Source organism: Choloepus didactylus, chromosome 13, assembly GCF_015220235.1.
Source record: "Choloepus didactylus isolate mChoDid1 chromosome 13, mChoDid1.pri, whole genome shotgun sequence".
Taxonomy (NCBI): domain Eukaryota; kingdom Metazoa; phylum Chordata; class Mammalia; order Pilosa; family Megalonychidae; genus Choloepus; species Choloepus didactylus.
Genome location: NC_051319.1, coordinates 2,047,320 through 2,074,188, shown reverse-complemented (window position 1 = coordinate 2,074,188; position 26,869 = coordinate 2,047,320). Strand labels below are relative to the sequence as shown.

General features: G+C 38.4%; 1 protein-coding gene across 1 annotated transcript in view; it reads right to left on the bottom strand.

Moving 5' to 3' along the window:
* NLN (neurolysin) overlaps positions 1 to 26,869 on the bottom strand; it is a 139,743-nt gene that overhangs the window by 54,702 nt on the left and 58,172 nt on the right. The window contains exons 4-9 of the mRNA XM_037801563.1: positions 24,068 to 24,175; positions 21,853 to 21,955; positions 21,065 to 21,225; positions 5,350 to 5,485; positions 2,794 to 3,160; positions 98 to 299 (exon numbers count right to left, since the gene is read on the bottom strand). Of these exons, the coding sequence (XP_037657491.1) occupies positions 98 to 299; positions 2,794 to 3,160; positions 5,350 to 5,485; positions 21,065 to 21,225; positions 21,853 to 21,955; positions 24,068 to 24,175 (1,077 nt within the window). The remainder of the gene's footprint in view (positions 1 to 97; positions 300 to 2,793; positions 3,161 to 5,349; positions 5,486 to 21,064; positions 21,226 to 21,852; positions 21,956 to 24,067; positions 24,176 to 26,869) is intronic.

Sequence of the window (26,869 nt, the reverse complement as noted above, 5' to 3'; positions counted from 1 at the left end):
AAAACACATTTTGAGTGGAGAAACTTGACAGCAGTGGAAAAAAAATTTCTGGGAAAGCAAGAGGGAACTGGTAGGTTTACTATCAAAAATCACTCACCTGTGCACAAATCTGATGCATGACATGACCGAACTCATGGAAGTAAGTCCTCACCTCATCGTGCCTCAGGAGAGAGGGACGACCTGCTACCGGCTGTGAGAAGTTCACCACAAGGGCAGCCACAGACATCATCCGGCTGCCATCGGGGAGAAGGCAGCCAGGCTGGAGACCAAAGCAGGCTGCGTGGTTGTATTTTCCTTCCCTAGGAACCAGAAACGTACGTTGGTTAGACAGGAAAACTATTCTCGAGTAACAACAGTGATGTGGACTCTGTCAATCACTAAGCCATATTAGATACCAGAAGACACATAATACATTTAATTTGCCTTTTGGAAAACAGGTCAATGTCTTGTTAAAATGGAAAAACTGAAACAAAACAAACCAACCAAAATGCCACCACCACTTTCCTTGGGTTGTTATGTCCAAGGCTTCTTTTGTTGACAAAGCTCAACATGAGAACTGAGAACCTACATCACATTTAGTGTATAGATAAATGTCCAATTTGTTTTAATGGGCTCCCACCTTCCTTCTTCAAAGATGGAATCAGTTTGGTTTTCCTTAAACCATGTTGAGACAAATTTGAAATAGAAGATACAGTTTGATTCAGCAGGTAGTTTTTTCCTTAAAATTAGAATAAATAAAAAACTAAATTCCAGACTATAAGGTTTTTCCTTTTATTCAAGAGGAAAGAATCACTTCTCACTATTAAATGAGCTCTTTTTATAAATTAGACAGCCTTTGTGAAATAGGATCCTTTTTGTTAGCCTTGGAAGAAAGCATAAAATATACTATAAAGTCTTCTATTCTTAGACAATGTGGTATCAGCGATGGTCCTTCCAAAAGCTATAGGCCCTAGGCACCATTCTAAGAGTAGGGTTTCTTTGTTTTTTTTCTTGGAAGACTAACAGTGCATTTGGGTTTCAGGTAGATTTTTTAGTTTGCTTTTTTTTATTTGCATGTATTTTTCTGTATTGTTGTTCTTCATGACTCTCATTACTTTCTGTTTATCCCTGCTGAAGCTAGTCTAGTTAAAAATAAACTAGTCTTCTTCCAGCTTTCTATAAAGGCATATACAACTGGAAAGGGATTGCTCCTACCCTTACACTAACAAGAGAAACATGCAGGGCCATGTGCAAATCACAACTTTTCTCAAATCCATCAGAGAACAAAGGTTGAATGACAGTCTAAAATAGGTGCCTCCCAGGAGAGAGAAGCAGCAAGTACTTGCTTACCTGGGACTTACTTACCTGGGGCAGACACTGCCAGACACCATCAAGAAGAGTTTTCAATGAAATCTTAATGGCTGATGGTGGGTCAGTAAAAACAGGGAACCCTAGGGGGCTATAAACAAGGGCAATTTCACCACCCATTTGCAGGGTCTTCTCTAAGAACCTCATGAGGAAGACAAGGCTGGGTGAGAGCCCTGAGAAAGCGTTAGCTTTGAGCTCTGGTGCAGGCCCAAGGGAAGGGAATGGCCGCTGTAGTCAAGGAATGGAGCACTGACTAGATCCTTTTTACCTCTTTCTCCTACAGAACTGCTGGAGGAAAGGAACAGGGGAAAAAACCCTTTCCCCTTGAAGGAGGGGGCAAGAATGTGGCTGGGGTCCAGACCGACAGCTGAGAGTGGGGCAGGATCACCAAATAGGTCCTAGTCGGTAGACCCAGGGACCCAGAGGCCAACCAAGATGGAGGCCTCCCTTCCCCTAATAAGCAGTGAGTAACAAATAACAGCAGTCTACTGCTGGGAGAGAAGCAAGATCTTTGAGAGACCTGCTCTGAAGCACAGCACTAAGGGAAGACCTAAAGCTGAAAGTTGAACAGATACTGAGAAAAACTCTTGGCAAATCAGTTCCTACTCTAAAAACAAGACAAAAATACAGGAATTTGAATCATGTGGTGCACTGAGAGTAACCATAGTGACAATAAATCCCAAACCAAGCTGAACTGCTAAACAGATTAAATCAAACCCCCACACTAGTGGCCTAGAAGAAGAAAAGGTGTGCCCATTTCCAGGCATAAAAACTGTTTGACTCAGTTTTTACTCTCCTAGCCAAAAGTCTGGCTTTTAAAGAAAGACTTTCTTTAAAAAGATGCAGGAGGGTGGCTGGGGCGGGGCAGAAAGAGCACACTGATAAGAAGCAAAGGAAACCAAAGCACCAGACTCAGATATCTCAAAGACCTTGGAGCTATCAGAGTTTTTAAAGTAACTATGATCAACATGTTAATGAATCTAGTGAAAAAAGTAGAAACCATACATAGTCAGATGCTGTCTCTGAGCAAGACTGAGGGGAATGGCCAAAGATTTAACAGTACTGAGAGACAGATTTTCTTAATAACAAACATTTTGGGGAGTTAATTTTAAATTAAATAAATGCAGTACACTAACTAAATGATGAAAATGATAGCAGCTACTATTTATTAAGCACTTGCTATGTGCTGGGTATCCTTCTAAATGCTTCGCATGTAATTAACCAATTTAATCCTTACAATAACCCTATGCAGCAAGACCTCTTAGTATTCCCAATGTATAGGACCTGGAATAGAGGTAAAGAAACTGAGGCCCAGAAAAGTGAAGTAACTTGCCAAGCAAGTGATGAAGCCCCTATACTGTGAACCACACGTGAGAAATAAGGAAGTCTTCAACTGGGTACCAGTTGAATCCCTAACGTTCCATCCAACAATGTGCTCCTTAGTACCTTGGATAGAGGTCCAAGTAGAATTGGCCCAGTACTTCTCCTGTAGCTTTATCCTTCACAGTGTAAAGCATAACACTTTTATTCCAAACGTGAGCATCTGCCACTTGCTCAAATGAAAGTCCCAACAACTCCTGGTAGATGTTTAGCAACCCTTCAGTGACCACTTCAATTGGGAAGTATTCCTTTAGGATTTCTTGGTCAACGGAGTACTTGAGTTCTTCTGTTTTAGTCATGTAGTAATGTAGATCCCAGGCATTGATTTTCCCATCATATTCAAAACCTCTCTCTTCACATTCCTTCTTCTTCAAATTCAAAATAAACTCTCGTTCTGCCTCACCTAAGGGTTTTAATTTCTGGCTTAAATCATCTGTGGGGGGAGTGGGAAAAATTAGTGACCTCTTGTTCTTGGTAGGAAGCATATTCATGCATACCACTAGTATTTTAGCATGGAGCCTCCTTCTTTGTAGCACCCAATGAAGGTAAATAGGTAAACATGCAGGCAGGAAAGAAGGAAAGAAGAAAGGAAGCAGGAATGGAAAAGGGGAGGGGAGCAGGCTCTGCTAGGGCAGCTACAGTTTTTCTCTTCAGGGTGATTTATTTTATGGCTCCTTCCCCATTTTCCTTTTTGCACTACCAAACAAGGACACAATCTCCTAACAGAAGTAACATAGCTGAAGTTTATCTCAGAGAACTCAAAAGAATGTTGTGATTCAGGGAACAAAAGCAATAGGGAAACTAAACTCATATCTTGATTATTATTCAGTGAGGCTAGGCTCCTCAGAAAGCCAGGGGAAACAAATAAGATGCCACCTCTGTTCAGTACTATCTAAAAAGTGCTCAATGCACTCAATAGCCATGGGTTTAGATGATCACTACCACATTCTCATCAAGAGGGTCTGTTTGGACATAGCAATTCCACTTTTTAGATGGAGAAACTTCTGAGTACTACAAATTGCATACTATGGTTACTTTTGTGACTATTTCATTGTAGTTGGTTAGATGGATAGGCTTTTACTATATAATTATTCCTTACAACTTGTTAGCTATGTAAGGTGAACACTGCTTGGCTCTCTAAGAGACATGGCTATTTAGGAGGCAACCCCATCGTATGAGCTGGAGGCAGCAGCCCAGGCAATGCTGTGACGAGACAGGGCAGCTCATGGGGGAAACAGAGACAGAGAATTCTGATTAGACCTGTGGGAAAATACGTGAAAACAGGTAGTAAGAGAACAACCGTGAGAGAAAAAGCCAATTTTAAATTACAGAGACTACTACTTTAAAGAAATTAAGTTAATCATGTAATTACCAAGGAAAAATTTCAGTATGTGCAGTCACTACTAAAGGAAACATTCTCACCACACACTCAGTGTCATTCTCTGGCATTATATGCATCAGACTGTATGACATTTTTCTGTTCACATCTCTGTTGCTCCCACTGAGCAGAAAATTCATTGAGGAAAGGAGCCCTGTCTTACTCCTTTCTATAGTCTATTATTTAGCATACTGCCTAATACAAAGTAATTATTTCATAACAGTCTTGTAAATGCATAAGTGAATTATATAAAAATAAATAGCTACATTTTCTGGAACACCTGCTGTATGTCAAATACTATGCCAGTATATACATCAGTGAATTAATGTATGGTCATTGAGGACCCAGGCAAGTCAATTCTGGGTTGAAAGCTCATTTTAGCACATTAATTATTTCTAACTGAATTTAGCTAATAAAAGGATATTAAGATTAAATGGCTATCAAAGTAATAGACTAAATATTTTGATTAGCTGTTGAAAATGAGTAGCTTGAAAGGGGTAAGTGTGGAAAATTAAAAACAAAATCAGACTCTGGACAATTCTGATTAGAGATAATTACAACAAAAATTAGAATCTTTACTATGGCTAAGTTATTCAACAATTTTCACTAAGTTGAAGGAGAAAAAAGAATAACTATTGGAATAGTGGCGCCTAATTGAGAGGGGGGTGGGAAAGAGTGATAAAGACCCAGTGACTAAAAGCCATGGCCATACTAAATGTGATTTTTAAAAGACTGCTATAAAAATAATTTTTGATGAAAGTGAATATAGTTATTATAGTTTTGGTATATATTATTTTATATTGCTTTAGTTTCTGGAGCATGAAACATTTATTTTTTGTTTATCTATTTTCATTTATGCTGATTTGTCAGCTTAGTTCATGTGAATTCATAAGTAGCTATAACTGCCAAACATCTGGTGGCAGTGAATAAAGGCAATGGGCTAATACTCTGTTAGAATCCTAGACATCTTGTGAGGAATTAGTGTAAATATCCTAAATAAGATACAAAGTAGAATGAAGGAAGAACTATAACAGTAATACAAGCAACAAGCAATCCTTAGAACCAAGCACAGTTTCTGGACTATACTAGTGATTAATAAGCTTCTCTGCAATGAATGAAAAATAGGACCAGATGCCACATTAGATTCTGAGGCCCTACGTCAAGCTGCTATGATGCAGCAAAACAGTCAAAGAGAAAAAGAAACGAAAATCATATAACTGATTTAAAAAAGAGAAAGAACTAACCTAGAAAAGTTGTTACGTGGCTTGTTCTCTTTGCAGTGTTCATTTCAAGTACAAAGTCAGCATGTGTGCTATAGCCGAGTAGTTTTGCAACTTTGGCCCGCAGTGGAAGTAGCTGCTGCAAAATTATGGTATTTTCCTGGGAATAAACAACAAAACATTAATAATTAACTGGATCCAAAGAACTGAAAAGAAAAGAGTGCTTACATATATTTTTAGGTTGGTTAAAAATTTTCAAATATTTTTAGACTAACAAAACTTCTACCAAGTTATTCCATATAATTACATGGAATATAATTTATATATATAAAAGTTATATACTTTTTAAGGAGGGAGTGGGAATGGGGTTTAGAAGTCCATAGGAAAGCACTTTATCTCTAGAGGAGAAAAATTTTGCTCCCTTTCTAGAAGATTTTTTTGTTTCAGAGAGAGCAAATCATCAATTGCAATCTTATGACAAAGCCAGACTTCAAAATACCACAACCTTAGCACTCACTGATGAGAGCCAAGAATACAAACTAAATTTCAACTATACGGATAATCATAGTTGCTAAAAAAAAAAAAAAAAAAGTGACTATATTTGGTAATTCCTTCCTGCAGCCTCAATCCAAGATAACAGTGAAGTGGGGACATTCATATGCAGATGTTTGAAATTTCTCTTAGAGAGACTTCAGTGCTCTACTTTCAATAATGGTAGAAGAATCAGGCAGAAGTTCAACAAGGAAATATAAGACAACACTATAAACCAACCAAACCTAATAGACATCTATAGACATCTAAACAACACTCCACCACATATTCTTCTGAAGTGCAACATGGAACATCTTCCAGGAGAGACCATATGCTACATTTTTTTTTTTTTTTTGCCCTAGAGATTTTTTTTTTTTATTAAATTCAGTTTTATTGCAATACATTCACATACCATACAATCATCCATGATATACAATCCACTGTCCACAGTATGATAACATAGTTATGCGTTCATCACCACAATCTATCTCTAAACATCTTCCTTACATCAGAAAGAACCAGAACAAGAATAAAGAATAAAAGTGAAAAAAAAACACCCAAATCATCCCCCCATCCCACCCCATTTGTCCTTTAGTTTTTTTTTTTTTTTTAATCTTCATTTTATTGAGATATATTCACATACCACGCAGTCATACAAAACAAATTGTACTTTCGATTGTTTACAGTACCATAACATAGTGGTACATTCATCACCCAAATCAATCCCTGACAGCTTCATTAGCACACACACAAAAATAACAAGAATAATAATTAGAGTGAAAAAGAGCAATTGAAGTGAAAAAGAACACCGGGTACCTTTGTCTGCTTGTTTCCTTCCCCTATTTTTCTACTCATCCATCCATAAACTAGACAAAGTGGAGTGTGGTCCTTATGGCTTTCCCAATCCCTTTGTCACCCCTCATAAGCTACATTTTTAGACAACTGTCTTCGAGATTCATGGGTTCTGGGTTGTAGTTTGATAGTTTCAGGTATCCACCACCAGCTACCCCAATTCTTTAGAACCTAAAAAGGGTTGTCTAAAGTGTGCATAAGAGTGCCCACCAGAGTGACCTCTCGGCTCCTTTTGGAATCTCTCTGCCACTGAAGCTTATTTCATTTCCTTTCACATCCCCCTTTTGGTCAAGAAGATGTTCTCCGTCCCACGATGCCAGGTCTACATTCCTCCCCGGAAGTTGTATTCCACGTTGCCAGGGAGATTCACTCCCCTGGGTGTCTGATCCCACGTAGGGGGGAGGGCAGTGATTTCACCTTTCAAGTTGGCTTAGCTAGAGAGACAGGGCCACATCTGAGCAACAAAGAGGCATTCGGGAGGAGGCTCTTAGGCACAACCATAGGGAGGCCTAGCCTCTCCTTTGCAGCAACCGTCTTCCCAAGGGTAAAACCTGTGGTAGAGGGCTCAACCCATCAAACCACCAGTCCCCTATGTCTGTGGTCATGTTAGCAACCATGGAGGTGGGGTAGGCGAATACCCCTGCATTCTCCACAGGCTCCTCAAGGGGGCACTACATCTTTTTTTTTTCCTTGTTTTTCTTTTTTTTCTGTTTTTTTTTTAACTTTCCCTTCTTTTTTAAATCAACTGTATGAAAAAAAAAGTTAAAAAGAAAACAAACATACAATAAAAGAACATTTCAAAGAGACCATAACAAAGGAGTAAGAAAAAGACAACTAACCTAAGATAACTGCTTAACTTCCAACATGTTCCTACTTTACCCCAAGAAAGTTACCTAATATAGCAACATTTCTGTGAACTTGCTCCTACTATATCCATCAGAAATTAACAGACCATAGTCATTTCTGGGCATCCCCAGAACGTTAAATAGCTTATCTGTTCTTCTTGGATTATTGTTCCCCCTTCCTTAATTGCTCTCTATTCCTAGTTCCCCTACATTCTACATTATAAACCATTTGTTTTACATTTTTCAAAGTTCACATTAGTGGTAGCATATAATATTTCTCTTTTTGTGCCTGGCTTATTTCGCTCAGCATTATGTCTTCAAGGTTCATCCATGTTGTCATATGTTTTACGAGATCGTTCCTTCTTAGTGCCACGTAGTATTCCATCGTGTGTATATACCACATTTTATTTATCCACTCATCTGTTGAAGGACATTTGGGTTGTTTCCATCTCTTGGCAATTGTGAATAATGCTGCTATGGACATTGGTGTGCAGATATCTGTTCCTGTCACTGCTTTCCGATCTTCCGGGTATATACCGAGAAGTGCAATCGCTGGATCGATTGGTAACTCTATATCTAGTTTTCTAAGGAACTGCCAGACTGACTTCCAGAGTGGCTGAACCATTATACAGTCCCACCAACAATGAATAAGAGTTCCAATTTCTCCACATCCCCTTCAGCATTTGTAGTTTCCTGTTTGTTTAATGGCAGCCATTCTAACCAGTGTTAGATGGTATCTCATTGTGGTCTTAATTTGCATCTCTCTAATAGCTAGTGAAGCTGAACATTTTTTCATGTGTTTCTTGGCCATCTGTATTTCCTCTTCAGAGAACTGTCTTTTCATATCTTTTGCCCATTTTATAATTGGGCCGACTGTACTATTGTCATTGAGTTGTAGGATTTCTTTATATATGCAAGATATCAGTCTTTTGTCAGATACATGGTTTCCAAAAATTTTTTCCCATTGAGTTGGCTGCCTCTTTACCTTTTTGAGAAATTCCTTTGAGGTGCAGAAACTTCTAAGCTTGAGGAGTTCCCATTTATCTATTTTCTCTTTTGTTGCTTGTGCTTTGGGTGTAAAGTCTAGGAAGTGGCCGCCTAATACAAGGTCTTGAAGATGTTTTCCTACATTATCTTCTAGGAGTTTTATGGTACTTTCTTTTATATTGAGATCTTTGGTCCATTTTGAGTTAATTTTTGTGTAGGGGGTGAGGTAGGGGTCCTCTTTCATTCTTTTGGATATGGATATCCAACTCTCCCAGCCCCATTTGTTGAAAAGACCATTATGACTCAGTTCAGTGACTTTGGGGGCCTTATCAAAGATCAGTCGGCCATAGATCTGAGGGTCTATCTCCGAATTCTCAATTCGATTCCATTGATCTATATGTCTATCTTTGTGCCAGTACCATGCTGTTTTGGCAACTGTGGCTTTATAATAAGCTTCAAAGTCAGGGAGTGTAAGTCCTCCCACTTCGTTTTTTTAGAGCGTCTTTAGCAATTCGAGGCATCTTCCCTTTCCAAATAAATTTGATAACTAGCTTTTCCAAGTCTGCAAAGTAGGTTGTTGGAATTTTGATTGGGATTGCATTGAATCTGTAGATGAGTTTGGGTAGAATTGACATCTTAATGACATTTAGTCTTCCTATCCATGAACATGGAATATTTTTCCATCTTTTAAGGTCCCCTTCTATTTCTTTTAGTAGAGTTATGTAGTTTTCTTTGTATAGGTCTTTTACATCTTTGGTTATGTTTATTCCTAGGTACTTGATTTTTTTAGTTGCTATTGAAAATGGTATCTTTTTCTTGAGTGTCTCTTCAGTTTGTTCATTTCTAGCATATAGAAACATTACTGACTTATGTGCATTAACCTTGTATCCTGCTACTTTGCTAAATTTGTTTATTAGCTCTAGTAGCTGTATCGTCGATTTCTCAGGGTTTTCTAGATATAAGATCATATCATCTGCAAACAATGAGAGTTTTACTTCCTCTTTTCCAATTTGGATGCCTTTTATTTCTTTGTCTTGCCTGGCTAGCACTTCCAGCACAATGTTGAATAACAGTGGTGACAGCGGGCATCCTTGTCTTGTTCCTGATCTTAGAGGGAAGGCTTTCAGTCTCTCACCATTGAGTACTATGCTGGCTGTGGGTTTTTCATATATGCTCTTTATCATGTTGAGGAAGTTTCCTTTAATTCCTACCTTTTGAAGTGTTTTTATCAAAAACGGATGTTGGATTTTGTCAAATGCTTTTTCAGCATCTATTGAGATGATCAATTGATTTTTCCCTTTTGACTTGTTAATGTGTTGTAATACATTGATTGATTTTCTTATGTTGAAACATCCTTGCATGCCTGGAATGAACCCCACTAGTCATGGTGTATGATTTTTTTAATGTGTCTTTGGATTCGATTTGCAAGTATTTTGTTGAGGATTTTTGCATCTATATTCATTAGGGAGATTGGCCGGTAGTTTTCCTTTTTTGTAGCATCTTTGCCTGGTTTTGGTATTAGATTGATGTTAGCTTCATAAAATGAGTTAGGTAGTGTTCCATTTTCTTCAATGTTTTGAAAGAGTTTGAGTAAGATTGGTGTCAGTTCTTTCTGGAAAGTTTGGTAGAATTCCCCTGTGAAGCCATCTGGCCCTGGGCATTTATTTGTGGGAAGATTTTTGATGAGTGATTGGATCTCTTTGCTTGTGATGGGTTGGTTGAGGTCTTCTATTTCTTCTCTGGTCAGTCTAGGTTGTTCATATGTTTCCAGGAAATTGTCCATTTCCTCTACATTATCCAGTTTGTTGCCATACAGTTGTTCATAGTATCCTCTTATAATTTTTTTAATTTCTTCAGGATCTGCAGTTATGTCACCTTTTTCATTCATTATTTTGTTTATATGGGTCTTCTCTGTTTTTGATTTTGCCAGTCTAGCTAGGGGCTTCTCAATCTTGTTGATCTTCTCAAAGAACCAACTTTTGGTGATATTTATCCTCTCTATTGTTTTTTTGTTCTCTATGTCATTTATTTCTGCTTTAATCCTTGTTATTTCTTTTCTTCTACTTGGTTTAGGATTGGTTTGCTGTTCATTTTATAGCTTCTTCAGTTGATCCATTAGTTCTTTGATTTTGGCTCTTTCTTCCTTTTTAATACATGCGTTTAGTGCTATAAATTTCCCCTTAGCACTGCTTTTGCTGCATCCCATAGGTTTTGGTATGTTGTGTTCTCATTTTCATTCGTCTCTATATATTTAGCAATTTCTCTTGCTATTTCTTCTTTAACCCACTGATTGTTTAGGAGTGTGTTGTTTAACCTCCAGGTATTCGTGAATTTTCTAAGTCTCTGATGGTTATTGACTTCTAATTGTATTCCATTGTGGTCAGAGAATGTGCTTTGAATAATTTCAATCTTTTTAAATTTATTGAGGCTTGTTTTATGTCCCAGCATATGATCTATTCTGGAGAAAGTTCCATGAGCACTAGAAAAGTATGTGTATCCTGGTGATTTGGGATGTAATGTCCTGTATATGTCTGTTAAATCTAATTCATTTATCAGATTGTTTAGGTTTTCAATTTCCTTATTGGTCTTCTGTCTGGTTGATCTATCTATAGGAGAGAGTGATGTGTTGAAGTCTCCCACAATTATTGTGGAAACATCAATTGCTTCCTTTAGTTTTGCCAGTGTTTCTCTCATGTATTTTGTGGCACCTTGGTTGGGTGCATAGACATTTATGATTGTTATTTCTTCTTGCTGAATTGCCCCTTTTATTAGTACGTAGTGGCCTTCTTTGTCTCTCAAAACATCCCTGCATTTGAAGTCTATTTTATCTGAGATTAATATTGCTACACCTGCTTTCTTTTGGCTGTAGCTTGCATGAAATATTTTTTTCCATCCTTTCACTTTCAGTTTCTTTGTGTCCCTGTGTCTAAGATGAGTCTCTTTTATGCAACATATTGATGGTTCATTTTTTTTTGATCCATTCTGCGAATCTATATCTTTTAAATGGGGAGTTTAATCCATTTACATTCAACGTTATAACTGTGAAGGCATTTCTTGAATCAGCCATCTTATCCTTTAGTTTATGTTTGTCATATTTTTCCTATCTATTAATATCCTTTATTGTACCCATACCGAATCTCTTTAGTACTGAACCTTTCTCCAAGTCTCTCTGTCCTTTCTTTGTTTCTCTGTCTGTAGGGCTCCCTTTAGTATCTCCAGTAGGGCAGGTCTCTTGTTAGCAAATTCTCTCAGCATTTGTTTGTCTGTGAAAAATTTAAGCTCTCCCTCAAATTTGAAGGAGAGCTTTGCTGGATAAAGTATTCTTGGCTGGAAATTTTTCTCACTCAGAATTTTAAATATATCGTGCCACTGCCTTCTCGCCTCCATGGTGGCTGCTGAGTAGTCACTACTTAGTCTTATGCTGTTTCCTTTGTATGTGGTGAATTGCTTTTCTCTTGCTGCTTTCAGAACTTGCTCCTTCTCTTCTGTGTTTGACAGTGTGATCAGTATATGTCTCGGAGTGGGTTTATTTGGATTTATTCTATTTGGAGTTTGCTGAGCATTTATGATTTGTGTATTTATGTTGTTTAGAAGATTTGGGAAGTTTTCCCCAACAATTTCTTTGAGTACTCTTCCTAGACCTTTACCCTTTTCTTCCCCTTCTGGGACACCAATGAGTCTTATATTTGGATGTTTCATATTATCCATCATATCCCTGAGGTCCATTTCGATTTTTTCAATTGTTTTCCGCATTCTTTCTTTTATGCTTTCATTTTCCATTCTGTCATCTTCGAGGTCACTGATTCGTTGTTCAACTTCCTCTAGTCTTGTACTATGAGTGTCCAGAATCTTTTTAATTTGGTCAACAGTTTCTTTAATTTCCATAAGATCATCCATTTTTTTATTTAGTCTTGCAATGTCTTCTTTATGCTCTTCTAGGGTCTTCTTGATTTCCTTTGTATCCCGTACTATGGTCTCATTGTTCATCTTTAGTTCTTTGAGTAGCTGCTCTAGGTGCTGTGTGTCTTCTGATCTTTTGGTTTGGGTGCTTGGGCTTGGGTTATCCATATCGTCTGGTTTTTTCATATGCTTTATAATTTTATGTTGTTTTTGGCCTCGTGGCATTTGCTGAACTTGATAGGGTTCTTTTAGGATTTGTAGACCAATTGAAGTCCTTATCTCTAATTTATCAGATCTACAGCTTCGTGGAGTACACTTTCTCTAACTAACCAGCAGGTGGCATCCACGAGCCACCTGTTCTCCACAAGCCAGTTCTCCCCTGCTTAGCCTTTTTGGTGAGTGGGGGAGTGAGTCTTGTGGGGTACAATTGGTGTACCAAGCTTGCGTGTGTAGTTGGTGTTGACTGCCCTGTATATGGGGCGTGTTTCTGGGCAGTCCGGGAGGGGGGGGTGGCTCTAACAATGAAATCTCCCTGGTGATCCTAGAGTTTTAAGGCTGCTGCAATAGTCTAATCCTTCAGTTCAGTCCTGCCACAGTTTGTCTCTGCCACTGACCCACAAGTCCTTGGTATTGGCGTATGGCTCCTGAGACTTGCAAGTGGGCCCCTCTTCCCGGCCGTGCACCCCCTGGTCCTCTGTTGAGGGATGACTGTGCTATGTCACAGGTGAGTGCCGTCCCCCCCAGGGCAGTTCTGGGCTGCTGGGCTGTGTAGGGAGGCTTCCAGTCTGCTGAAATGATGGCTGAATGGGGCTTTGTTAATTCACACTGCTCTACCTTCCCAACTCTGGGACAATCAGCTGAGGTTGCAGGGAAGGCTAATGTCCACGCCCAGTTTTGTGGTATGTGCCTGTTATTTGAAGCACTTCCGTCACACTAGGTTGTCTGGGGCAGTTCTGGGATATGGGGCTGGTGATGGGCAGGAGTGTTTCCTGTCCACCAGGATGATGGCTGTGAGCAGACACCCCCCTTTTCTTGGGAAGTTGTGGTGTTTAGTGAATTTTCTCAGCCACTGGATTATTGCGTTTTGTCTCAGAGCTCTCCTAGTTCTGCTCTTGACTTGACCTGCCCAAATTGCAGGTCTTTGAAGCTTTCTGTATTGGGCTTCTTAGAGTAATTGTTTTAGAAAAAGAAAAAAGGATTAAAAAAAAAAAAAAAAAAAAGGGCCCTCCTCAGAGATCTAATGGGTTATTGAAATGCTAAGAGACAAAGCAACCAGGGCCATTAAGGAAAGGTCCACAGGGCAGAGAGATCAGCTTTTCTTCGGGATTTGCATATGCGCCTCAGGGCTCTTCCCCTTTCTATGTTCACCAGAACTCCAAAAATCCTCCGCTTTTATTTTGGAGTTTTTCGTGTTGTTTTTTTTCTGTGCCGGTCTCCTCTCTGCTGGGCTGGCTGCTCTCAGATTCTCTGGTGTCTGGTCTCAGTCTATCTATGGTTGGAATTTGGATGAGTAGAATGAGTTTCCGATAAGGGCTGCCACTGCAGTTCTCCCTTCTCCTTCCCGGAGCTGACAGCCCCTCCTCCCACGGGACTGAGCCTGGCAGGGAGGGGCGCGGGTCCCGTGGCCGCAAAAACTTACAGATTTCGCTGATCTCAGCAGTTCCATGTTTTCATGAGTGTTGTATGAAGTATGCCCAAAGTCAGATTGCTCTGTGGTGTCCAGTCCACGCAGTTCCTGGCTTTCTACCTACTTTCCTGGAGGAGTAACTAAAACATACAGCTCACCAGTCTGCCATCTTGCCCCGCCTCCGCTACATTTTAAAACAAGCCTCAAAAAATTTAAATGGAATTAAATAAGAAATCAACAACAAAAGGAAATTTGGGGAATTCACAAACGTGGAAATTAAACACCACACTTACAAATGACCAATGGGTCTTCTGAGGAATGAATCAGGCCCCCCACCGAAAGCATGTTCAAGTCCCAACCCCTGGTCCTATACGTGTGAATCCATTTGAAAACAGGACCTCTGAAGATGTCATTAGTTAAGGGGCGCCGAACCTAATGAGGGTGGGCCTTAATCCACCATGGCTAAAGTGCTTATAAGCAAAGGAAATTGGACATAAAAAAACAGGAAACCACAAGGAACAGTTAGAAGCTGGAAGTCAACAGGACCAGGAAGGGAAAGATGAAGATGTTGCCATGTGCATTGCCTTGTGACAGAAAAGCCACGGAAAGAAGCAAGCCTTCTAGCCTCTGAAACTGTGAGCCAATAAATTCCTGTTGTTAAGCCAATCCATGGTATGGTATTTGTTTTAACAGCTAGAAAACTAAACCGGGGTGAAAGAAGAAATTATTAGGGAAATTGGAAAATACTTTGAGATGAAATAAAATGAAAACACAATATAATGGATATAGCTGAAGCAGAGTGCAGAAGGAAATTTATAGCTATAAATGCCTATGTTAAGAAAAAGAAAGATCTCAAATCAATAACCTAATGTTCCATCTTAAGAAACCAGAAAAAGAAACCTAAACTCAAAGCAAGCAGAAGGAAAAAAATAAAGATTAAAACAGAAATAAATGAAATAGAGAAATAGAAAACAATTGATAAAATCAATGAATCCAAAAGCTGACAACCCAATTGACAAAATGACAGCCTTTAGCCTGACCAACCAAATTCACAAACTTTTAGCCTGAATGATCAAGAAAAAAGGAGAAAAGACACAATTTATCAAATTCGGAATATAAGAGAGGACATCACTATTGACTTTACAGAAATAAAAATTGTAAATTAATACTATGAGCAACAGTATGTGGAATTAGGAATTAAAGCACTTCATCCAGAGAAAAGCCAAGGCCCAGGTTTCTCTAGTGAATTCTACCAAACATATGAAGAAGAGAGTTCACCAATCCTTTAGAAACTCTTTCAGAACATGGAAGAGGGAACACTTCCCACTTCATTATATAAGGCCAGTATTACCCTGACACTAAAGTAAGGAAAAGGCATCACAAGAAAACTACAAAACAATGTCCCTTACAAATATAGGTGCAGAAGTGCCCAATTAAAAATGGTAACAAACTGAATTCCAGAACAGATATAAAGGACTATACACCATGACCAAGTGGCATTCTTCCCCAGTAATGCGAAGTTGGTGTAACATGAAAATCAGTCAATGTAACACATCATATTAATAGAATAAAGGACATTAAAAAATATAGAATAAAGGACAAAAAACACATGGTCATCTCAACAGACAAAGAAAAAAGCATTTGAAAAAATCCAACAGTCCTTTACAATAAAAACATTCAACAAGACAGGATAGAAGGTATGTTAGTCAGGGTCCCCTGACCACCCAACATTTGGAAATTCTCTAGAATGAGATGAGACTCAGCATGTAATTGTATCCACAGCTAAGATTTATTATTGTGATGCAGTAAGAATACAAAGCCAGATCATAAGAGAAAAAGGCACAGACATAGGCTGGAGAAATCCAAGTACAGGCTTCCTTATGCTCTCCCCCCATGAGGGGTTACACAGAGGGCACTCTTCCCCTTTCAGTGAAAATTCGGCAAAATGCATGTGGTGTTTCTGTCCAGAGAAGCCCATGACAGACTCAGTGCCCAAGATTTTTACTGGAGACTGGTCACGGAAGTACTCTCTGCCTGGTATGTACCAAAATTCTAGACTCCCATAAGTAAAGCAGATGTTCTGCTCAAACCATATTTTTGCCGAACAGTCCTATATATTTAGTACATTCCTATGTGAATATGCTAAAAACCACTGAATTATATACTAAAAATTGGTGAATTGTATGGCATATGAATTACTTCTCAGTAAAGCTACTGCATTAAAAAAGGGGGCTTTTTGTAGAAATGACAACCTGATTTAAAATTTTATGTAAAAATGCAAAGGAACTAGAACAGCTAAAACAAATTTAGGGAAAAAGATAAGTGTTTTTAACAAATTGTATTGGGATAACTGGCAATCTCTATGGGGAAAATGAGCTTTGACCCTTATCTCACACCATCCACAAAAATCAACCTAAAACATTACAGATCTCTAAGACAAAAAAGGAGAAAAATTTCGTGGTCTTGGCATAGGCAAAGGTTTCTTAACAGGACAAAAAAGGCTCAACTATAAAAGAAAAAACTGACGAATTGAACCTATCAAAATTAGAAACTTCTGCTCCTTGAAAGACAGCATTAAAAAAAATACAGATCAATGATTGAGGGATAGACGTTTAAAGAGCAGAAAAGGAGGGGGAACAATATATCAAAGAAAATTTTTTCCAGGATAACCCCCGTTCTCCCCTCTTCCCAAAGAGCCTAGTAGAAAAGGAAGATCTAAGACTCCAGCTTCCCTGGAGAGAGTGAAGTAGCCCTCTGAAGTGGATACTCTGGTGTGGGATATGCACCCTTAGTCTATTATGAAACAATTTACTACTATCCTTCAAAAGTTCTACAATATTCCATTAAGAAGCTCTCCATTACTGCACAGATTCGCCAAGGATGGGCTCAGGGCAAGCGTAAAGAAAAATTATACACAGAAATACTTGTTTGTATTTTTTTTTTTTTTTTGACCATGTATACAGTTCACAGAGGAACAGTGCTGAAAATCCACATCATGGGATAGGTATTCTGTGATCCTATGTTAACTTCTAACTCTTAAAAAACAGTCATTAAAGGTGGTACTGCTGGGACTAAACAGGAACACGCTAAGCACTGGGAAAGACCCTACTGACAGTGTGGAAACTTATCTGTGACTTAGGTTTCCAACTGAATCTCATCTCACACTTCGCCTGACCTCAGTCCTCAGTAGTTGAAAGCCAACTTAATGTTGATAAAGTGGCTTGAGCCATTCTTTATTTAGTGTGAATCAAGTGAGATGCACTCTTCTCAAAAAAAGGTGAAATAAGCCTCCCAATTTTGAATATCTTGCAAATATTTCCAGTTGACAGTATCTTTACTTTGCATTTCAACATTAAGAGATTTTGCTGACCAATATGCTCACTGTTTTCTAGAAGACAGGGCTAAAATTTATCATGAAATATGAAAAGTTTATTCAGAGTTGCTCATTAGGATGACTAAAAATCAGATCATTTGAGAAGAATCATCAATAAGTAAACATTATGTTTAAAGCAAGATGAACAATATGTTAAAAAAACACAAATCTTCCTAAAGCGCTGATTAGAGATTTTTACTGAGTATTTAATAAACAAGTTCAGAAAGACACATTTAGATGCTATTTATTACTCAGTTATATATTACTCATTATATAACTATAAAGTTTTCAACCTAAGAGACATTCGATACTCACTGTGGATACTAGTTTAATAATGTTGCCAAAAACCTTATGAAATTGTGATAGCAATTATATAAAAATGTGTTTATATATGAAGGTGATATGCAAAAATAAAAGTAGTTTGCTGGGATACATGGGATATAGTGGATGTTTGAGAATTTCCCCCAAATTAATATTGTAAATATTTTCTTTAATGATATTGTTTCATTGTCTCTTAACAATGAAAGTAAAAGTATTTCTCTCAGAGAAAGTAAATAAATATTAAACCCAAAGAAAAACTAATCCCAACAATTAAATCAATAAATGATTTATTGACAGATTTCTAAGGAAGAGCATACACTGAGGTCAGACTACTGGGGTTCAATATTTTGCTCCATCTTTACCAGGTGACTGACCTAGAGCAAGTCACTTAACCTTTCTGAGCCTCAGCTTCCTCATCTGTAAGAAGTAAATAATGAAAGTTGCTATGTTAAAGGGTGATGATTGTGAAGATTTAAATGATATTATATGTAAAGTGCTTAGAAAAATGCCTGGCACAAGAGCAAGCACTATATAACTGTATATTATAATTATTATTTTAAAATTAGGAATGGAAACATGGATAAGAGAAACATAATACAATTCCCCAAGTTCTAACAATAACTAGTTTGAATTTTTCTTTCATCTTTTTCAGTTTCCCCAGACTTTCCTTCTAGACTGACAATTTTCTCCTAATACCTATTCTCCCATTCTTCATTTTAGAAAAAGAACTGAGTTTTTGCTGGACAATGGAAATCTAGCTTCTTTTCCTGAAGCTAGGTATGGCTATGTGGCACATACTGGGATAATGAAATGTGAGTGAAGTATGGAGTAAAATTTCTGGGTGATCGCTCTATAGATGCTTACCTTGTTAGCTACAAAATGAAGATGAAAACAATGACCCTGAAAGCCACATACTGAAGACAGCAGAGCTGTCCTCCAGCTCTGGTCCACTCATTCTGGACAGTTAGTTGCAAGAGAAACAAACTTCTATTTTATTAGAGTCACTATATTTTTGGTTGTCTTTTGGTACATTTGCTTAGTTTGTACCTTAACTCACACAGAAAATGGTACCAGGAATAGAGGGTTGCTATAACAAAAACGAAAAATTTGCAGGAATGTATTACTGATTGGGTAGTGGGAGCTGAGGATCCAGTTATTGTGAGCTGGGAGTCTGGTGATCCTCATCATAACATAGAGTAACACTTATTACAGCTATTGCTCACCATAACTTGAACAGCAGGTCCAAGAAATGTACTTTCTGATTCTTAGCTCTAAGGGAATTGGTTGGGAAAAGTAATAAGGTTGGTGTGTATTAGTTGGTGTTTGTTGCTTTTGGAAAGATTACATGACTGGTAAGGATTGGCCTGTTTGCAAAGATGGAAGGAAAAAAGTTCTGCTAAGGGAAGGCTCTACCTGTGGCCCAGGATCTGGGGCTTCTGTACTCTTAACATCAGGAAAAGACTGTCAGTCAGAGCCACTCAGTTGCAGAGATTAGATTGAGAATACTGCCTTTCTCCTCAGGCCTATTGTTTCAGTTGGTCTTAAAGCAGATACCATCAAATTGAGGAAGGGTGGGATGGTCAAGACACAGAAGCCAGTAAATAAGAAAAGATTTGGTAGGTTTGAGAACCATGACTGAAAGCAATGATTAGGTGTAGGTATTTGGACATGAAACTAAATGGAGGCAAAAGGATAGGAAGCCTAAGTTTCGGAGGTAGTTTTATTACCAAAGAAATCATAAGCTTGGCCTTCAAACTCTGTGATTATTTGATCACTAAAGCAACCCTCTGGCTTCAAACTGGTATTGGCAGGAATATACTAGTAGCCATCAAGGATATGATCACTGAGGACGATGGACAGGAAAGAACTCCCTGCAGATAGTACCAGGGGCCATGGAGGGTAACTGCCAGAAAGCAGATCCAACTAAGTCCATTGGGCTAACCAAGGAATTTCACCAGAGCATGGAATAATCCTTAGAATCCCTGCCAAGCATTTTTTGAAAATTGCTGTGGTGCTTGCTATATTTTCCATTCTTTCCTTCTACAAATGGGAATCTTTAGTGTGGTTATCCTATTCCTATTCCACTACTGGGTGTCTGTGTTGGGGTTAGAGGACCAAAAATATCTGTCTTTCTTTTCTTAGGGTACAAGTTCATGAGAAGCCACAACTGGGGAGGACTGTGTATCACCCAAAGATCTTAGCCTTTGAGCCGAAACAGTAACTGGTGGGGAGACATATATAGGTTTAATGGGTCCTATGTGTAGAAAAAAGGGTTCATGTTTACTTGGGTAGCCAGAGAGGCAGACTGCGGTGAAGCTGGCTAGTTGACTCTGTGAATACATTTTTAATTCTTCCTTTCTTCTTTTTGAGTAATAGAACCCCCTCAGCTAAGCAAATGGCTTGTCAACTAGACATAATTTCCAGGCCTCCCTTATAGCTAGACATGGCTATATGATTGAATTTTGCTTAAATGGGATATGAATGGAGTTGATGCATGTCATGTTTATGTCTTCTTTTTTTTTTTTTTTTTTTTTTCAGAAGAATTCCAAAGATTTTATGTAGATAGTATACCTTCAAGGAGAGAGAGCATAAATCTCAACTCTAAGTGTGGGCTGCACATAGTAACTTATTTCTAAAGAGTACAGTATGGAAAAGAGGAAAGAAAGAGTAACCCTACAGTGCAGAAACCTGGCAAACACTACTTCAGCCAAGTGATCAGGATCAACAATAACCATCATAATTCATGTTGATATTATGGACCCTTGGTAGGATATGATAAAAATCTCACTTTACCTCTGTGGTCTTCCTCCCCCAAACCCATAATCCCAGTATAATCATGAGAAAAACACCAAGCAAATTCTAATAGAGGCATCCCATAAAAACTTGACCAGTACTCCTCAAAACTGTCACAAAAACTCATTATGTCTTCTTAAATATGTTTGCTCTGTACTCTTTCCTCCCCCTTTTCAAGTTAGGAAATGGTGACAACTGGAATGACCTTGGAAGTCACTCATGGAGGAAGGAAGAGATGCCTCATTGGCCCTGGACTGTTGTTTTGAAAAAGGAATAAAACTTTGAGTTTATTTAACTTATTCTATTCTTTAGAGCAGTTTAACTTGTGCCCAAACCAGACAAGGTACCCATGAGCAAAGGAAAGGCTAAGAGTCTTGTAGGAGACAGATAAAAGGGGGGTAAAGCACACATAAATAGGCGTATCCATTTCTGAGCTGACTTCAGCGTTGGTAAACAAAGCACATCTTTCTCTCAAATTTTATTTACAAAACAAAGACACATTCACAGTACCTCTTTGCACCTTGAATTAAAAGCCATTTCCATCTTCCTTCTGGTTTCAGGGACACAACATTTCTTCATGACAGGAAAATAGTGTGGATATTTTAAGGTAACTTTATACTTGTCACCATCTGTCTTTTCTAAACTGTCAATGAAATCATCAGGAAGAGCACCTGCAAAAAATCATTTTCTCATACATCGATTTTTCTTCTCATTATTGGTTTATTTAGCACTGGCATGCCTTTAAATAGCTCTAGGAATTTTGTGGAGTAACTAAAATTCAAGTAAAATAATGACAATCCTTATGCTATGTTTTTGATGTTAGTGGAAACAGGGTGGAGTTTAGAGGCCAGGTGTCTCAGGAGATGGTCATTCACATTATGAATAGGCTTCAGTGCACTTGTGCAGATGGTGTTTTGATGGATAACAGGCAAAATTAAGCCAAGAAAGACCCAGAACAGAATAAGAAGAGACTAACTTAAGTTATAATGTAAGACACATAGTCAGGCAGAAAACATTTTAAGGCACTGAAGGCTGCTAAACAGAAACAAAGTTACCAAGAAAGATTATAAAATCTTCTCTGGACTGTCTCTAGAAACAATATATACTCTTAGTAGTCTAAAATCTAGGCTACTGGTTTGGTTGTCTTTTCTGTAGAATGGGTGTGGTGGGGGACAATTTTTTTTTAAAGGATACTTTGAACTTTGATTTAGGTTTTGTATCTGGAAAGTAAGGCAAACTGAGGTGACATTATTTGCCCAAATTACATAATTTAATCCAGAAAAATAACAAAATTTTACCAAGTTCAGCCTTTGAAAATACAAGGAAGGTATCATCCTCATTGAGGTTTTTGTTAAAGTCAATACAAAGCTCACTCATTCTTTTCTTCATTACTTTGATTTCCTGAAATGAAGATAAAAACACAGGACATTTAACAATACAATGAAACTCATTTTTATCACTATCAATCTAGTAAGATTCACTTTTATATGAAGATACCCTTCGGAATTATTTTTTAGAGATGTGCTTGATAAAATAGCTGCAGTCTTCCATGTCATATGCATGTATATCTGTATGTAGCACATATAGAAAGGCAATTGTAGCAATCTATTAAAATTTGAAAAAACAAAATAACTATAAGAGGTACAGTAAAAGTAGTATCTGGCACATAGTATGCACACAATAAAAAACTGTTGAGTGAATGAATGAATCTAGTAGTCCTTTCCTAATTATCATACTTCTAATCTTTCCAGTTCTAACTTTTAATTAAGTAATCAGTATCTGGTGCTGAAGTAATTCCAAAAGATAAGAACTAAGTAATTAATTCTATGGTTGCTTAGGTCTCAGTTTTACAAAGCTTTGTAAATAAAGGTGATTTATGGGCCCTCATACTCACATAAGTAGTGTTAGGTAGGAGATAAAAGGAAGCAATAGGAAGGAAACCACAAAGAAAAAGCCGGAAATATTTTTATTAACTAGTCCTATTACTCTTCAAAAAAATGATAATGAAGTTTACTTAAGCTTTTGGTTCTAAAAGTGTGGCTTTGACAAGAAGCATCAGCACCACCTGGGATCTTGTTAGAAAAGCAAATTCTTGATCCCAAAATTAGACCTATTGAATTGCAAACTCTAAGGGGTGGGTTGAGTAATCAGAATTTTAACAAGCACTTTAGGTGATTCTGATGCACACTCAAGTTTGAGAGTCACTGATTTACCACATGCTGTCCCCCCAACACTCCTTCCAACCAATTCCCCACACTACCCCAGCCACAGTGTTTTGGTGGAACTTGATCCCATCTGAAGCTCCAGGAGTGTGCCCTCTACACAATTCGAGGCCCTCCAGGTAGTGATCAGTTCAGATAACCCAGGCCAGACAGTCCCCTGACTAAAGAGAATTCAGGATTAGGCACATGAAATAATCTGGGTCATTAAAGACATGAGGGGTGGTTGGATGGGGGCTTCTTTATGTTCTTCTGGATTGGGGGAGGGAGTAGATCTGCAGCCATTTTAGTAATGAAAGTACATAAGCCATTGGATAATGCTGACACTAAGACAGAGTAGAGAAGCAGAAAAATCAGGTCTCTGTTGACACCACCGAGCATCTGGATCAAACCAACCACGAAGCCCATCTACCTCTGAGTCTTCCAATTATACAAGCAAATAAATCTCTTCTGTTGTTTAAAGAAATTTAAACTGGGTTTTGTTAGCTGCAGTCAAATAGATCTTAACTAATACCATGTTCATGCTCCAAAAACAACTGAGAGCTGAGCAGAAAGGTAAAGGGTCAGGTAAGTGAGATCAGTCACATTCCCCCTCTTAGTAGGATGAAGAGGGTACAAGGCGTATCAAGGGCATTTAGGTGGAAGAAAGGTTCCCTTATTCCAGTGGAGCCTCCAGTTACATCTACCAGGCTGACTCCCTTGGCTTGGATTTCTTTCAAACTTATTTCCAGTTCTGCTGGCCAGAAGAATGACCTGTAAATAAACAGTGGATTATATTTCCTGCCCAAGAAGAATGAGGTCAATACTGCAGCTGAGTTTACTCCAAAATGGAAAGACTTGACTGGCATTACACAAAAGAAAAAGTGTGAGAAGCACTACTCAACAGAAAATCTCTCATCTTTTAAGGGGCATATATTAATAGGGGCCCCAATCCAAAGGGGTGGTTTTAAAATACTCCATCAATAATTTATTACCAGTGCCTTATCTTGGTATGACCGGGGATTGAGAATGTAAATCAACTATTAAGACCTGGAACTAGCTCTTAAACAATGTAAAACAGAGCAGGGAAAATAAGCCCTATACAAATGAAACAAAACTTATACAGGATTAAAGAACAATCAAGTATCAGTCAGTCACTATGAGGTCACAGAATTTAAAATCACTGAACACCAAACACATTGCAAATGGATCTGTATCATGAGTTATTTTATTACAACCTCTTTCCTGTTTTCTGTTTAATTTTGTTTTCTTTATTCATTTTTTTTCCCAAAAACAAAAGGAGAGGTAAACTTACATTCTGAACTTGTTCTGGAAGATGGAGTCCATTCCTTTTTCCCATTTTAATTGACTTTTCCAAGTATCGTCTGGCTTCAGGCTTTATCTTTCCCAGATCACAGATTTCCTGAAAATTAAAGAGCATGACAACCATTTCTGTTGCAACAGTGCATGGGTAAATTATAAACTACAAGGACAAAGCTAATTTATTCATCATCTGTTGGGCTATGAAACACATAGGTGATTATGAGGCAGGCCCTTTTGAAGACCTAATTTTACAGTTGTCTGTTACCCTATAGTGTGCTCTTGTTCATTCAAAATGGGGAAAAAAATAAAGCTAGCCAGAATTTTCTTGCCTTGTGTCAGAATCAAGAGTGCCTGGAACACTTGAAAGCGTGATAACAGAAGCATTTGCATAATCTCATCTGAGCATTCTATATGACTGAATGGTCTTTTTTGCAAAATATATTCCTTATCACAAATCAGCTGGATTTAATTTTCTATCATTTGCTAACCTGGCTCCACTTGAGAGGCAGGAATAGAAATTATAGGCAAATTAGACACAAATGGAGTAGGACTCTTTTGCCAACATACCAAACAAGGACATCTGGATAAAATCCCAGCAAAAGGCTTCCAATGCTTCAAAAATGCCTCCTTGTCATTTGGCAAGAGAGATCAAGGAACTACAGCAAGCAGTATATGAACAAATAAATATCTGGGGAAAATGAGTCAGCACTGCACAAAAAAGAAGAAACCTAGAGAGTAAATTTGAATCTGCATACATCAACACAAACACAGATGACCCTGGAGGAAAGAAAATTCCCTTCCACAGCAACATACCAAGAACACCACACATTTCTCTAAAATGGTTAGCAGAATATACGCAGCACAGCTGGGTAGCTGGTCAGTTAGTGGTACCTGGGAGGAAATGGAATCAACACAGATTCAGCAGGTGTAATAGACTATTTGGTTGAGGGCCAATGAAGGACTTCTGTTTCTGGAGTCTTAGAGACCTCCTATCACCTGGACTTCCTCTCCAGAGATCTGGGCTGTCCATCCATGAGCTTTATATTTTGCCAACTAATTAGATTTTATTAGGTCAGGGATTGCATTTAGCTTTAGAGCCTGCATTTTAGATTGTTAGTGCTAGGCTCTTGTTGCAATAATACTGTAACTTTCTACATTTTGTTGCCATAGGTTTGTGTTCTGAGTAGGGGTACTATTTAATACAACAAACTGTTGCTATACCTACCAATAAATAATTTTGTATCATAGTACTAAAGCACTGTGTATGCCTTACTCACAGTTTCTTCTGAGTTTATTCTCAGTGAAGACAGAAAACAGACTCCTGTTTCCACAATAACTTCCTTTTGTATCCTTGGAGAATTAGTGAGCATGCTGGCATGACTGGAGTTGGAACCCTCCCTATTTGGTACTGATGCATATTGGGATCCCAGCATTAGGTGCCTGTGATGGGAAAAAAAACAGACTGGCCAGGGAGATAACTGAGTTATTGGCTGGTTCCCTCAGGAATGGTCAGCAGGTCAAATCACAGTGTTCATGCAGATGTGATTAACTTGGGTCAATCTAGGCTGGCTTGTTTAGCGGTGCCAAGAAATCTGTTCTGAGGTATGCGGCATGGCAACAGCAGTCTCCAGACAGTATGACACTGGAAGTTGCAAGGCTGGGGAGAATCCAGGCACTAGTTGTGAGTAGCAGGGGGGAAGAGGAAAAAGTCCCTGTGGAGAAGGGGCTGGCAAGGGCTGGGTAAGTTGTTAAGGATCCAGAGCACAGAACCATTCCAGCAGGTAACTGAGCCGAGGCAGAAGCCCAAGCATATAGCTGGGCAGCAATGTGGGTACTTAGGTTTCACCGTAGCCAAATTTGACCCTGAACTTAGAATAGGCTCATCACAAAGCCTCCCCAGCTAATGTAAGCTGAATCCTTACTCTGTGGCAATGCTTGATCAGCCTAGTTTCTCACACTAGGTGGGTCTGAATTTGCCATATACATCTGCTAGCAGCAGGGCTGCTACTTCAGAAAGCCTGGAGGTACACTCAGGATAGTAAACTCAAAACTAATAGTCTAGATTAGGTAAAAACTACTTACTCCCCAAACATGTGATACATATGTAAACAGGTACGAAGGTATTTTAAAAAATTCAGCCCTGAATTAGGTCTAATTAAAATTTTAGATCTAAATAAAATATGGCTGTGCCAAAATTAATTGTGCTGAAATATTTAACATACCATAAAAAGTACACTTTTCAAAAACCTGACTCAATTATAACCAGATACCCTTTGCCAGTGAGACTCTGAAGTCTCAGGAAATCTCTAGAGGTCTCTAGTAGGAGTAAGGCACTTATAAAATGTGCTTCTAAAGCACATTCCTGTTCCAGAGCTGATTATAATAATATTCTCTTTTATAATCTCCTGGCAAGGTCAGAATTACTGCCTAAAGATTTTCTAAGAGGGAATCAGCCAACACTTCTAGACCATTCTGTTGTGGCTGTACCTTCCTTCCTGAACAAAAATTGCCCCCCTTTAACCCGAACCAGGCTTCAGGCCTCTTTGAGTGAAGTTTCTCCTCTTTAGAGGGGAGCTGAAGTTCTCTGAAGCCATTTTAAAATTTATATAATATGAAAGCATGGGCCCTTATTTTAATTTCTGTGGTGACAATACTTAGTTTCCCCAACTACCTCCTGAAACAAAAAGCTTTTATATAAACTTGTACACACACACACACACACACACACACACTCTTACATTATGTTTATTTTACAGATAAGAAAACTGAGGTCAAATGACCTATAATCATACAG